Source organism: Scyliorhinus canicula, chromosome 8 (assembly GCF_902713615.1).
Source record: "Scyliorhinus canicula chromosome 8, sScyCan1.1, whole genome shotgun sequence".
Lineage (NCBI taxonomy): Eukaryota > Metazoa > Chordata > Chondrichthyes > Carcharhiniformes > Scyliorhinidae > Scyliorhinus > Scyliorhinus canicula.
Window position 1 is genome coordinate 18195425 of NC_052153.1, and position 13945 is coordinate 18209369.

The 13945-nt window shown below is 50.1% G+C and overlaps 1 protein-coding gene across 2 annotated transcripts in view; it reads left to right on the forward strand.

Annotated features, from left to right (window-relative positions):
* Positions 1-12435, forward strand: part of chrnb5a (cholinergic receptor, nicotinic, beta 5a) — a 164108-nt gene extending 151673 nt beyond the window's left edge. For both annotated transcript variants that reach the window (XM_038804222.1, XM_038804224.1), the window contains exon 6: positions 11376-12435. In XM_038804222.1, coding sequence (XP_038660150.1) covers positions 11376-11528 — 153 coding nt within the window. In that variant the 3' untranslated portion in view covers positions 11529-12435. The remainder of the gene's footprint in view (positions 1-11375) is intronic.
* The last annotated feature ends 1510 nt before the right edge of the window (positions 12436-13945 follow it).

Genomic DNA, 13945 nt, shown 5'->3' on the forward strand with positions numbered 1-13945 from the left:
ACTCCTAAGCATTCCCAGCGCTACTCCCCCTAGTGGTCGGGCAACGCAACTGCGCTTACAAATGCATGGTCTCATGTATATACAATACAGTGTGAATTACGGAGTTACATTCACCACACCCGGGACCTCGGAGCATCACCCTGGGTTTCTCATTTTACTAATCCAGTGACCACATCACGATGCCACTGCCTCCCTCCATGGACTACAGTGGTTCAAGAGGGCAGCTCACCACCTACTCAAGGGCAATTAGGGATGGGCAATAGAAGCTGGCCCAGCCAGCGAAGCCCACATCCCTTGAACGAATAAAAAAATAATAAAATCTATTGGAGAATGCTTGTTCCATCTGTTCAGAAAATAAATTTTGAGTTCAGCAAATGGAAACGTAATCACATACCAGACTCGGTAAAGGGCCTGTTCAATATAAACACTAATAATCACAACATTGGTCACTCTTTTCCACTCATTTACTGTTTATCTTATGAACGATTCATACTGAGTGATGTAGGATAATATGCCAAGCTTCCCTCCGACTAAGCTATGAACAGTCACCTGCACCCACAGCAAACCCGGTCACATTATGCTTGTGATAATTAAGTGTCCCTTTAATGAAGCCCATTCCATCACCATCCCTTGCTCTATGTGCTAATTTGCTGCTGAGTTTCCCTGCAAAATATTGACTGCACCTCAATTGTAATTAATCGACTGTAATGTGCTTTACGAGGCTCTGAGGATTTAAGGGCATTTTAGAAATGCAAATCTGTTCTTTTTTTCCGACTTAACATCTGTTGCCGACCTCTAAGAATCAACTACTCTGCAAAGAGATGGAGCACCTGGTCATACAATGTAATGCATGCTAAAACAAGGACTGCCATGGTATCCTTTGAAAGAGTCCGCAATCCCAGCACTCTTCATAGGTCAACAGCTGACTTGACCGGCAGTGGCTCTTGAGACCGGGTCAGAGTTCAAGCATCCCCCCCACCCTTTTGCAATGGCTTTGTTCACATTTTCACTCCGCGAACCATAGGCATTCTGAAGGCACGTATCAGGCTCCTGGATAGATTTGGCGATGGGCTCTGAAGTATCCTGCTGGGATCATAGAATGTTTACAGCACAAAAGGAGGCCACTCAGCCCATCAACTCTGCGCTGGCTCTCTGCAAGAACAATTCAGCTTCCACCTTATTACCAGAACCCTGAAAGCTTTTCATCTTCAGACAATTATCCAGCTCACTTTTGTTGTTTCAACCATATGAAATTTCCACCTCATTATTCAGAAAATGTGGTGGTTACTGTGCAACATACCTTCCCCTACAAACCTCTCTCCGGTTGTTACTCTCCCAGATGTACCACAGCGTAAAGGGAGGGAGGAGTAGCAGCGAGAGGAAACTGGTCCTTAGAAGGATGGAAATTGTCTCTTAGCCCTCACCAAAATTATTTTAATAATAATAATCTTTATTATTGTCACAGGTAGGCTCACATGAACGCTGAAGTGAAGTTACTGTGAAAATACCCCAGTCGCCACACTCTGGCGCCTGTTCTGGTACACAGAGGGGGAATTCAGAATGTCCAATTCACCTAACAGCACGTCTTTCGGGACTTGTAGGAGGAAACCGGAGCACCCGGAGGAAACCCACGCAGGCTTGGAGAGAACGTGCAGACTCCACACGGGAAGTGGCTCAAATGGGAATTGAATCCGGGAGCCTGCCGCTGTGAAGCAACAGTGATAACTCCTGTGTTACCCTGCCGCCCATATTGGTGAACTGGTTCTACAGGGAACCTCACCCATTTTATAAATCCGAATGTCGGGCAGCACGGTGGCGCAGTGGTTAGCACTGCTCTGGGTCACTGTCCGTGTGGAGTTTGCACATTCTCCCTGTGTTTGCATGGGTTTCACCTCCACAACCTTAAGGTGTGCAGGGTCGGTGGATTGGCCACGCTAAATTGCCCCGTAATTGGAAAAAGTGAATTGGGTACTCTAAATTTATATTCAAAAAAATCCAAATGTCAGGCTCCTTAACTCCCTGGCAGGGTCCAGAAAGAATGGGGTGGGAGGAAAGAACGGGAGAGAGGCTGATCACAGGACAGCATCAACCCTTGGGAGTGCTATGGGCTTCGAGAGGAGAACTCCTCCCCCTCCTACTGGGTGCACATCAAACTTCAGAAGGAAGCCATCTGTTCTTCTGATGGTGGTCGATCACTGCACTCAGGGCAAACCAATGTTATTGCAGACTCCCAGACCAGTCCATTGGCATCTCGTGAACATATTGATGGCTGGTTTAGGCAGTCGCCCAGGATAGACAGCAACCAACCTCTGGGCAATTAGGTTCCACAAGAAGCGATGAGATAATGAGAGATTAATTTGCTTTTGTTTTAAATGACGTTTGGTAGCTAAGTTGTTGGAACCATCTTGTTTTGCCAATTCTGTTTAACTTTTGTCTTGTCTTCAATGCCTTCCAATTTACTAACTCCTAATTTTTAATTTACTACCTAAGACCACTGCAGGATTTTTTTTTTCATTGTCCGAATTGAGTCTTTACCCTCGTGGTTAGTGGAGTATTAGGTTATTTCCAATCTCATGATGCCTGAGGTAAAAGTAAAAGTCAACTCAGTGATTACGGATTCCCCAGAGTTACACATGCTGGAAGGGTTAATTTGCTGGTATAAATAATGAGACAGCTAATTGCCCATATTTGGCTAACCTTTCGAATTCACGTTTCAGATGCGAAACTTTCAGCAGTCCCCAGGCAGCATAATATTAATATTTTATTTGCTCTCGTTTTTATTTCTGCTTCAGCAGCAGAACCTTCCATTTGTTGCTGTGGAATGCGTGTTCTCCTTCCCCGGGGGTTGAAAGACGAGGCATACCATAATCTCCTGCTCTTTTAAACCTATTTTATTATTCAGCAAATAGTCAGCAGCCGTTCCCTTCAGACACTCTTTACAAAATGTGCCGGATTGGTAATATATTGGCCCCGAGATTAGATTGGAGATTGGGTGTCTTGCCCACCAGGGTGCTGGAATGCGAGCTGGAACCCAGCTCCACCACGTACATGTCCTAGGATCATAGAATTTGCAGTGAAGAAGGAGGCCATTTGGAGTCTGCATCGGCTTGTGAAAAGACCACCCTACTTAAGCACAGGTTTCCGCCCTATTCCCGTAACCCAGTAGCTCGACCGAACCTTTTGGACTCTGGGGCAATTTTGCATGGCCAATCCACCTAACCTACACATCTTTGGACTGTGGGAGGAAACCAGAGCACCCGGAGGAAACCCACGCAGACACGGGGAGAAAGTGCAGACTCCACACAGACCGTCACCCGAGGCTGCAATTGAACCTGGGAGCCTGGAGCTGTGAGGCGACAGTGCTAACCACTGTGCCACCATGCCACCCTGTGCAGGGAGGACACGAAGCTCTGGTCCATGAAGGGCAAATGCATATTTTGCCCAGTGTACACGCCATCAACTTTGTTGCTCGTTCTGGTGAGTGTGCTTTACACTCAATTGGCTCTGTTTTATTCCTTAGCTCTAGAGTTGCCAGGTATCCTAATGATACCGCCACGAGGTTCAAGTTCAAGTTCAGACCAATGACTCAATACACCAGTTAGTAAGGTTCAATCAAACACATTTATTATTTACACAGTAAATTGATATTCATGCAACTAATACTAACGGACTAAACTATTCCTACCACTATAAGCCAATACTTAACTTCGATAAGGGAACCCACTGGATCGGGGAACAATGGCCTCTTGTTCTGTCCTGAGACTGCAGGCTTCCCAGTTGGTACGGGCTAAGGGGTCAGGAGTGTCTATTCTCGTAGCGTGCGTTGGTTGGACACTTACCTGTCGGTGTAGCTGTTGGCCAGGCCTCTCCTTCTCACGGTCAAGTTCTTGGAGAGCTGCTGCAAAGGTGTTCTGCTGGCAGGGCCGGCTAAGAGAGCGAACTAAACTTGGGACCTGACTTTTATAGGTCCCAGGGGCTTTGCGCCCTTTTGGGCGGACCCCGATCCTACTGTCAAACGATTGGGTCTCATCCCAATCGATTGGTACGAATCCCCCAATACTGAGGCTGTCCCTCGATCGCGGGGCGGTTCTTCCTAACTGGTTTGTCTCCTTTTGTTTCAGACCCCGTTGGCGCCGGGAAGTCTGACCTGCCATAGAATGTCCCGATTGTAGCTAATCGTTGTATCCATTGTTCCCGGGGATCGCTTCATTAATATGCAAACTGCTGGTTTCAGTGCTGTCTGCTTTCTTTGCAGCCAGAATACACATGAACTTCTGCAAAACTGCTTGTCTCTTTATAATTGTCCAGTTTTCCCTACAACCTTTGTAAATCGCCATTTTGGGTCGGGAAGTGGCCAACTTCGGTGGCTACACGTTCCAATGTCAAGGAAGTGTGTCTGAAGAAATGCCCTGGGTTACACAGACTGCAGAGAGGTTGGTCGAGACCCTTGGAAAGGCCCGTGTCCATTGCCAAGTCTAACAAACAACAGCAAGATTGTTTCATAGCTGCAGAAGAGTTGAACTATTTTGAAAACTGTTTGTTTCCAGCCCTTGCGCTCCTGATTCTGGGACAATCCGATGGCATTCTGCGTTTTCCTGGTTGGTGTCAGGGCAGAGCACAAGCTGTATCAATCGCATCATCGATATGTGCAGAGGGTGCTCCCCAAAAGGAGGTTCCCCCTGCCCTCGCTTCTCACCCTTTCACTAAGTTTGAAATAACAACAGCCCTCCCACTCTCACCCGCAGCTTAACGTACAATATCTACACTGGAGACAGATTGAGGTCCTTAAGTGGCCATTAGTTGGCCAAACAGGCTATTGAGAGCCTTACCCACCACCACCCTCCACCCACCACCATTATGGTTGTGGAAATCATAATAAACATATATGTTGTGGAAATCATAATAAAGACAAATTCCTCGAGTTTCGATTTAAGGAAATTTATTTACGCAAATATATTTGCGGAGGGAGAGTGTTCCAGCTGCAAAGCCAGTGCACTGCACTCTGAGGTTCGATTGAAGACAGCATTTTTTATAGTCTGAAATAACAGCTTGAAGTAAACAGTCATGTTTATATTAAATAGACCTTGGAAAGTACGTAAGATGAAATACATAGTACGTATGTTCTTGCCCTTGGCTTAAAACAACTTGAGTACACATTTTGTTATCTTTCAGAGGACAATGTGTTTTCATAATAAGGCCGAGACCAGAATATTGAGCATTATTTCATTTATGTTGCCTGACCGACTTATTTTCATTCAAAAGCAGTGTTGAACTATAGTCAAGCATTTCCCAGCATGCTTCAAAGTTGGCCTATGCTAATTTCCCTTCCACACCCACAATTGTGTTTTACATGCAGCCCGAGGAAGAAATCGTCTGAGTTGTGTTTTGCATTGGGGTCGATTTTCTTTACGTCAGAAAGAAACAACATTAGCTTTGGCAGCACCTTTTCTGACCTCAGAGCATCCCAAAGCACCTTCTCACCAAATAAGTGCTTTTAAAGTGAAAACACTTTTGAAATGGAGAAAAGTTGGCGTGGCAGCACAGGAAGACATCCGTAACAACAAGTGCTAATCACCAGATATTCTGGGCGGGATTCGCCGATATCTCGGCAGAGTTTTACGACGGCGCCAAACGGCCCCGATCACGACTGATTCAGGGCCCGAAAATGGGCTAGCAGTGGGGGCCGCGAGGAACTCGGGGGGGGCGTGGCGCGAAAGCAGTGTCGTAATTACACGGCGCCCGACTGACGCCGCGTGCCGTCATAAAGTACGCGATCCGCGCACAGGACCCAGGAGGACGAGATGGCTGAGCCCCGAAGAGCCGCACCGAGGTTCCGCAACACGGACCTGGACACCCTGCTTGATGAGGTGGGGCAACGCAGGGCCATCCTCTGCCCAAGAAGTGGGCATCGCCAACCGTCAAGCGCCGTGTGGCGCGGCTGGTGTGAGGTTGGCACCGCTCTCAGTGCTGTGGGGCACACCCTCCGGTCCGGGGAGCAGTGTAGGAAGAACCTCCACGACCTCACGAGGGCTGCCAGGGTATGTGCCACAAGGGTGACCCTGGGTCACACCCAACCCCCCCCCCCCCCCCCCATGTCCCTCAGCATTGGCTCAGGGGGCACAACATTGTACATGACCCACATGAGCAGCGGGTCCTCCTTGAGAGATGCCATGGTGTGGCTCCAACTATCCCCCCACCCAGCATTAATGAAGCCTATATCTGCACGCCCTGATGATTACGCCTAAATGTGATGCTTTATCCAACCCAACCCCGCCCCCCCCACCCGCCCCACAGGATAAGACAGCTCACAACCATCGTGAGCGTATGAGAAGCGGAGGGGGTTCACCTGTGCTGCACCCCCTAACCGTTCACGAGCAGAGGGCCCTGGACCTCGCTGGGGGATCCGCCACCTGGGAGGTAGCGCCATGCCAGGTCGGAGGTGCAGAAGCAAGTGAGACAATCCTGCATGCCCCCCCCCCTCAGCCCGTCATTCCCCCCTCACACTCTGCCCATTCCCCCCTCACCCCTCCACCCTCACACTCTGCCCACTGCACCTCCAAACCCCTCCCCCTCACACTGCCCACTGCACCTCCAAACCCCTCCCCCCTCACACTCTGCCCACTGCACCTCCAAACCCCTCCCCCTCACACTCTTCCCACTGCACGCCCTCCCCCTCACACTCTGCCCACTACACCCTCAAACCCCTCCCCCCTCACACTCTGCCCACTGCACCCTCAAACCCCTCCCCCCTCACACTGTGCCCACTGCACCCCCAAACCCCTCCCCCTCACACTCTGCCCCCCCCACCACCGTACACCCGGCCCAGCGTGTCTAACGAACCCCGTATCATTGTGTTCCCCAGGGGTGGAACGCCCAGGGTCGTCTCGGGCAAGACCCAGTTGTCCATCCAGAAGCTCAGCCGCACCCAGGGACGTACGGCAGAGGGTGGAAGGAGGTCGTTCAGGAGGGTCATCCTCTCAGACCGGGACGCTGGAGGGGGACGCATAGAGGACAGACAGAGACAACACTGAGGGACACAGGATGGACAGTGACGACAGTGATGGCCGTGAATTGCCCAAAGATAGGGCCATGAGCCACAACAATGACGGGGTCAGGACGGGGACAGTGGACAGTGAGGCACAGAGGACGGACAGACAGTCCACGGAGACACCGGGAACGGAACATGACATGGGCCGCGGGCACCCTGCGTCGGGCCAAGAGGCAGCCCAGGACACACCAGACTTCTGGACGGATGATGGCAGTGGATGGATGACTGCAAGTGGCAGTGTTCAGCGTATCCCTCCCCCGCAGTGTGTGAACCTTGCAACCACCAACACGCCGCGTGCCCGCTGTCCTCGACGGTGCCGTCGTCCAGCCTCCTGGACATAACCAGCACCCGGGTTGTGTCTGTGCCTGGCGCTCCTCCCGCCGCCCTGATGCACGCCATCCTCCTCCTCCACGTTTGCATTATCTCCGCTGCCATTGGGTTCTCCCTCTGCCTCGTCCACCAGGGCATCACCCCTCTGCATGGCGATGTTGTGCAGCGCACAGCAGACCACAACTATGCGACCGACCCTGTCGGGCTGGTACTGCAGGGCCCCTCCGGAGTGGTTCAGGCACCTGAATCTCATCTTCAGCAGGCCGAAGCACCGCTCCACCACACCCCTGGTTGCTGAATGGGCCTCGTTGTATAGGGCGTCCGCGTTGGTCTGAGGCTTCCGTATCGGCGTCATCAGCCATGACCTCAGCGGATAGCTTCTGTCACCCAGCAACTAGCCCCTCAGCCAGGGGGCAGCATCCCTCGAACATTGCGGGGATGAACGATTGTGCCAGAATGTAGGCGTCATGCACACTCCCGGGGTACTTTGCGCACACATGCGTGATCCTCATGTGGGGGTCGCAGACCACCTGGATGGTCATCGAGTATGTGCCCTTCCTGTTCATGAACACTTCCCTGTTGTCTGCAGGCGGGTGCATGGGGGCGTGCACACCATCGGTATCCCGGCCATCTTGGAGAATCCACATGCCCATGCTTCCTGCTGTGCGCGGTCCTCGGGAAATTGAATGTACCTGTCAGCGATGGCGTACAAGGCGTTGTTCACGGATTGGGTGCACCTGTGGATCAATGCCTGTGAGATCCCGGATAGGTCCCCACTCGGAGCCTGGAAGGAACAGGTTGCATAAAGGTTTAGGGCCACTGTCACCTTGATAGACACGGGTAGAGCGTGTCCTCTTCCCGTTCTACGTGGTGAGAGCTGCGCCACGAGGTGGCATATATGTGCGACCGTCTCCCTGCTGAACCGAAGTCTCCTCCTGCATGTAATGTCCGGTAGGGCCTCGAAGGACATTCGGTCACGGTAAACCCTAGTCCTTTCTGGGCGCCTGTGGCACCCTGGCACCACCAGCACTGGCTCCTCCTCCTCCTCCTCCCCCCCCACCCCCCCCCCCCCCCCCCCGCGCATCGATATCAGTGCCCACATCCTGTGCATTCCCGATGATCTGGTGGTCAATGTTCCACTCAGCATCCCCCTGGACATTCCGGCCCTGAGCGCCTGCAGCCTGCTCAGTGGCGACTGGGCACTCTGCGGCCATCCCCTCAGCAACAGCAGCAGCTGCATCCGCTGCCATTCTGAGCTGTCGCAGTCTACGCTGCCGGATGGCCACCTGCAGTGCAGTGGCTCCAACCACTGCGGTGAACATCGCTGTCTGGTTGGCATACATGGTGACCTTCAGGAGGGTGGTGGGGGGGGCAAAGAAACGACATGTTACACGGCGGCTCTTGGACACCTCGGCAGCCAGGTGACATGGGATACCTGTGTGCCCCGGTGGCCTGGTCGCGCTGCAGACACGCAGCCAGCCTAACCCCTGGTCACTGTCTGCCTCCACCGATCAGTTCACACCGTCCTCCTCACCGGTGCGCCAGTCGCCTCTGTCCATCAGCGAGACGACAACTTGTAGGCGTGTCCTCGTCACCGTCCTGCCATGGTAGAGCGGCTGACATGTGGCATCCGTGGACGCGCAACCTCCTCCTCTTCCAACCCCCCCTCCCCCGGGCAAATCTGAAACCTTCCACAAAGGCATCCTCCAACCCCTCCCCCTCCCCTCACTCCCTCCCCTCACTGCCTCCCCTCACTGCCTCCCCTCACTGCCTCCCCTCCCCCCTCACCCCGTCCCCTCACCCACTCCCTCCCCTCCCCCATCACCCCCTCCCCTCCCCACCGCCCCACCCCACCACTCCCCCTTCCCCTCCCCCCCACCCCTCACCTCCCCACCGCCCCACCCCACCCCTCACCACCTCCCTCCCCCACCCATCACCCCCTCCCATCCGCCCCACCCCTCACCCCCTCCCCTCACCCCCTCCTTTCCCTCCCCCACCCCCTCCCCTCCTCCCATCCCTCACCCTCTCCACTCCCTCCCCCCCACCCCCTACTTTCCGCTCCCCCCACCACCCAACCCCCCTCCACTCCCTCCCCCACCGATTGGCGGCAGTGTTCTCAGGGAAGTCTTCCCCAGTCTGCAGAAACTCCGGGACAGTGGCCGCTCACCTCCTCGCTGCTCATCGTTAGCCAGCACGACTGGCTGATGATTGTATTCAGCAGGTGTGAACCTGCGGTCACGTCGTCGGGACTTCGGCCCATCCAGGCCGGTGAATAGGGGGGTACCCGAGAATCGCCATTTTGAGTGTCTCTGGCGGTTCTCCGGCTGGCGCGGCGCAGAACTCGACGGGGCCATTCTCACCACTTGGGAGAATGGTGGGAGGGCGTCAGACCGGCGTCGCACGTAAAAATGGAGCGGCCGGCGATTCTCCCAACCGGCGCGGCCTCAGAGAATCGCGCCTTCTGTTTTAGTGATGCTGTTGGGGAATAAATATTAATGAGGGCACGAGGGATATCTCCCCTACGGTTCTTCAAAATGGTGCTAGCGATAGCCCTGTAGAGAGCTTACAATAAAGTATAAACTGAAATCGGGAACAAAGCAGTATGAAGATGATTTCTTGAGGTATGGCTTTGTTAATTGTGCCAGTGCAAATTAGAATGCAAAGCCCATATGCGTTACATGCAGGGAAATACTGACTAATGAGAGCTTAAAACCCTCAAAACTTCAAAGGCATTTGAAGGCTAAGCATGGCGAGTCCGTGGACAAAAAGGATGCAGCGAGAGCTTAAACCATCAGCTGAAGTCCTTAGCATAAATGTAAAATTGAATGATAAAGCAAGGGAGATCATGAGGGCCAAGCAGCTCACCTGTCATATTAAAGGTAAGTGAAAATATGGTGTCACAAAGGTGGCCGGCGAAGGTCCTGAAGGTCAGCTGGCATGGGCCCCAAAGGCTGGCAGTTGGTAGATGTGGGTCCAGGAAAAAATGTTTGAAAAACATTGATCTACAAGATGCGGCAACTCCCCAAGTCTTGTTCCATTGCACCTTCCAAACCAGTAATCTCTATCAGAAAGAAGAACAAAAACAGCAAGATGCACGGGAACACCACCACCTCTAAGTCACACACAATCCTGACTTGGAAATACATCATCATTCTTTTTCTATCACTGGGTCAAAATCCTGGAAATTCCTCCTTAACAACACGGTAGGTCTTCCTAAACTACTGGGACTGCAGCAGTTCAAGAAGGCACCTCACCACCACCTTTTCAAGGGAAATTCAGGGCGGGCTGCCCAAGCCAGAGATGCCCACATCCCATGAACAAATGACAAAAAAAAATGAGGTCAAATCCCATCATGGCAAAGAGAATTTATACTGAAATTTAAATAAATGATGACCATGAAGCTATCAACCTGACCTAAAAACCCTACAAGGTTCACTGATGCCCTTTAGGGAAGGAAATCTATCATCCTTACCTGGTCTGACTTGACATGTGGCTTCAGATCCATAGCAATGTGGTGGATGATTAAACAAATTCTGAAATGGTCCAGCAAACTTCTCAGATACATTCAAGAGGACATCGCACCAACCCCTTCTCAAGGGTAATTAAAATTGACGACCCTATCCCAGGAATGATTTGTAAAAGTTACAATGTATCAGACACACAAACAGCAACACGTAATACAACATTTCCCCATTTTCCATTCAGTGAGTTTCAATTGGAACAGGAATAACAAAGCTGTTTTAATGAGTAGCTAAGTCAATATCAACCATATTATTCCATCGCCCATGTCAAAATAAGCCATGTAACTTGGAAGAAGTTGATGGATACAGATTGGGGTCATCAGTGAACAAGTGGAAAGTCTGAATGATGTGTTGGACATCACTGATATTATAAAGGATCAAGAAAGAATGTAGATACCATTACTTTCTGGAAAGAATTTCCTTGTTAACATTTCAATTGACTACATTTCTGACACTTAGCGATCTTTGTTTTTCAGATCATTGAAGACTGGAAATACGTTGCGATGGTAATCGACCGCCTGTTTTTGTGGATATTCGTGCTTGTGTGTGTGGTTGGCACATTGGGACTTTATCTTCAACCTTTGTTTCAGAATCACGCCTCACCAGAAATCTTTTCCGATGCAGAATAGTTGTTTGTTTGTTCTTGTGCGTGTGATTTTCCATGTTTGAAAGGAAAGGAATATGAGACATCAAACAAGCATGTGCCATTTAGAGATACAGAGCAAAAGTGAACTGTAACATTGGATCACACGTGACGCAAGTGACCGTTTAATTCAAATACTGCTGCATGTTCACGTGAAAAGTTAATTGAATAGGTATAGTTGCCCTCTCTAGATTATCCTTTTGCTCTGAATGGATTAGGGTAAAAATAAATTGCTGCAAACACACAGCTCATCCACTTGGCTCAACTGAGTTTTGTTGAAGTTTTAAATGTTATTGGAGTGTCGCACGTAGTGGCTTGGTGCCCATGATCATCGATTAGTCTTATTTTGGGATTCAAATATTTCCACTGAAGCAGGGAGACAGCCGTCAAAAAGGCGAGTGCAAAATGCTCATGGCGTATGATGTTGTAGCAATCGTCACCCCTCCCTAATCCATACTACACATTCATTTCAACCTAGTGACCTCTTTAGAACTTCAACTTTGATGAGGGTACTATCTTCATGGAACCCTAATTGACAAATCCTTGGGGAGGAAGATTTGGAGATTGAAGATATGTACGTTCCTTTTGATCCAGATGTCATGTGCAAGTCATGCTCTGCTGCTTTGTAACTTCATTGGTTCCATTATGTTGCTTGCTTGTGAGAATTTTGTATGAACACTCCCAGTTTTAAATGAGTTTGAATTCAGCTTCCCAAGGAAATCACAGTGGAAGCCTGTGTTGCCCAAGTTATGAAGTGTGCTTATCATTCTGGGCTATTGTAACCAGGAGGGTCACTGATACTTACTGAAAACCTTGACAACTGTGCAGGATGTATTGTGATTCACTGAGACATTGGATGTCAAACATCAATAAAAGCTTCCGCTTCCAAACGCTGTGCGCAAATTGACCTGTTCAGTTCCTTCCCCTGAATTGTCAAATTATTCTGCTCTTGCCGCCATGTCACTGTCTGTGCGGAGTCCGCACGTTCTCCCCGTGTCTGCGTGGGTTTCCTCCGAGTGCTCCGTTTTCCTCCCACAGTCCAAAGACGTGCAGGTTGTCGACTGGCCAGGCTAAATTGCCCTTAGTGTCCAAAAAAAGGTGAGGTGGGGTGACTGGGTTACGGGGACAGGGTGCAGGTGGGGGCTTAAGTAGAGTGCTCTTTTCCAAGGGTTGTTGCAGACTCGATGGGCTGAATGGCCTCCTTTTGCACTGTAAATTCTATGATTCTATGAGTTCCGAGGGCCACTTGAATTGCAGTTTACAAAGACGTCCGTCATACAAATTAAATCAGCATTGGCTGTGGTGAGCTAACCTTGGAGTTTCCAGATTCATGTGACAAGACCAGACTGGGTTGAGCATGTACATATTAATTTTCACATATACCTGCTTCGTGCTCAGAGGTTTTTAACTTCAGACCTTAGGCAGCATGATGTGCCCTGCACAAATCCACCAAAGCCAGTGTTTGCACATTAAAACGTCTTTGCTGTGTCAGACGCTCATGCAAGATTAATATCTGAGTGCACAATACTGTCAGTAGCAAAAATAATATACTTGGCTAAGTTGATTGATTACGTTAAAAAGCCATAACATTTGCTCATAGACATTTTTTTTTAAATCAAGGCAGCGGTTAGCTTTGGTAGTCTCATTTCAGAGCCATACTTATACTCGCACCTACATCTCATTGGCAAAAGATAGTGAGACGATATTTGGATAATTTGCCACACCAGAACCCTTCCTTCAACTACATCACCCTGCCAGCACTCATCTGATTCACAGTTGCTATCCAGATTTAATCTATAGGGGCCCAGGAAGTGGCACAGGACCATCATTTTGTTGGCTCCTCGTTGCATTCATAAATCATGTCACTTCTTGAGGGTGCTGGAATATGGGCAGTGAATTAGCACATGCAATCCCATCCAACTCAGTTCATTTATAACTTCACACTGTTAACACCTGCTTCACCAGGTCTACTCATCTCAGCTATGTAACGCAGGCATTTCGAGCCACTCATGTTCTGCCCAGTCAGGCAGTGGGCTCTTAAAGGCAGACTTGTCCATTTAAGTTGCTGCAACCAAAATTGTAAAAAAAACGCGAGGACATTAAGTACTACCTCCACCTCCATTCTTTTGGAAGTTAAAGAGGGGAATAAATAAAGGAGAATAAGAGTAGACCATACAGCCCCTTGAGCCTGCTCTACCATTCAACAGGGTCAAGGCTGATATTCTACCTATGCTCCACCTTCCTGTCCACTCTGTATAATTCTTGATTCCCTGAGAGTAAATCTGTCTCTCAACCTTGAATATAAATCAATGACGGATGTATCGCAATCCCCAGGGATAATAAATTCCAAAGATTTACAACTCCCAGTGAAGAAATTCCTCCTCACCTCAATCCCAACTGATT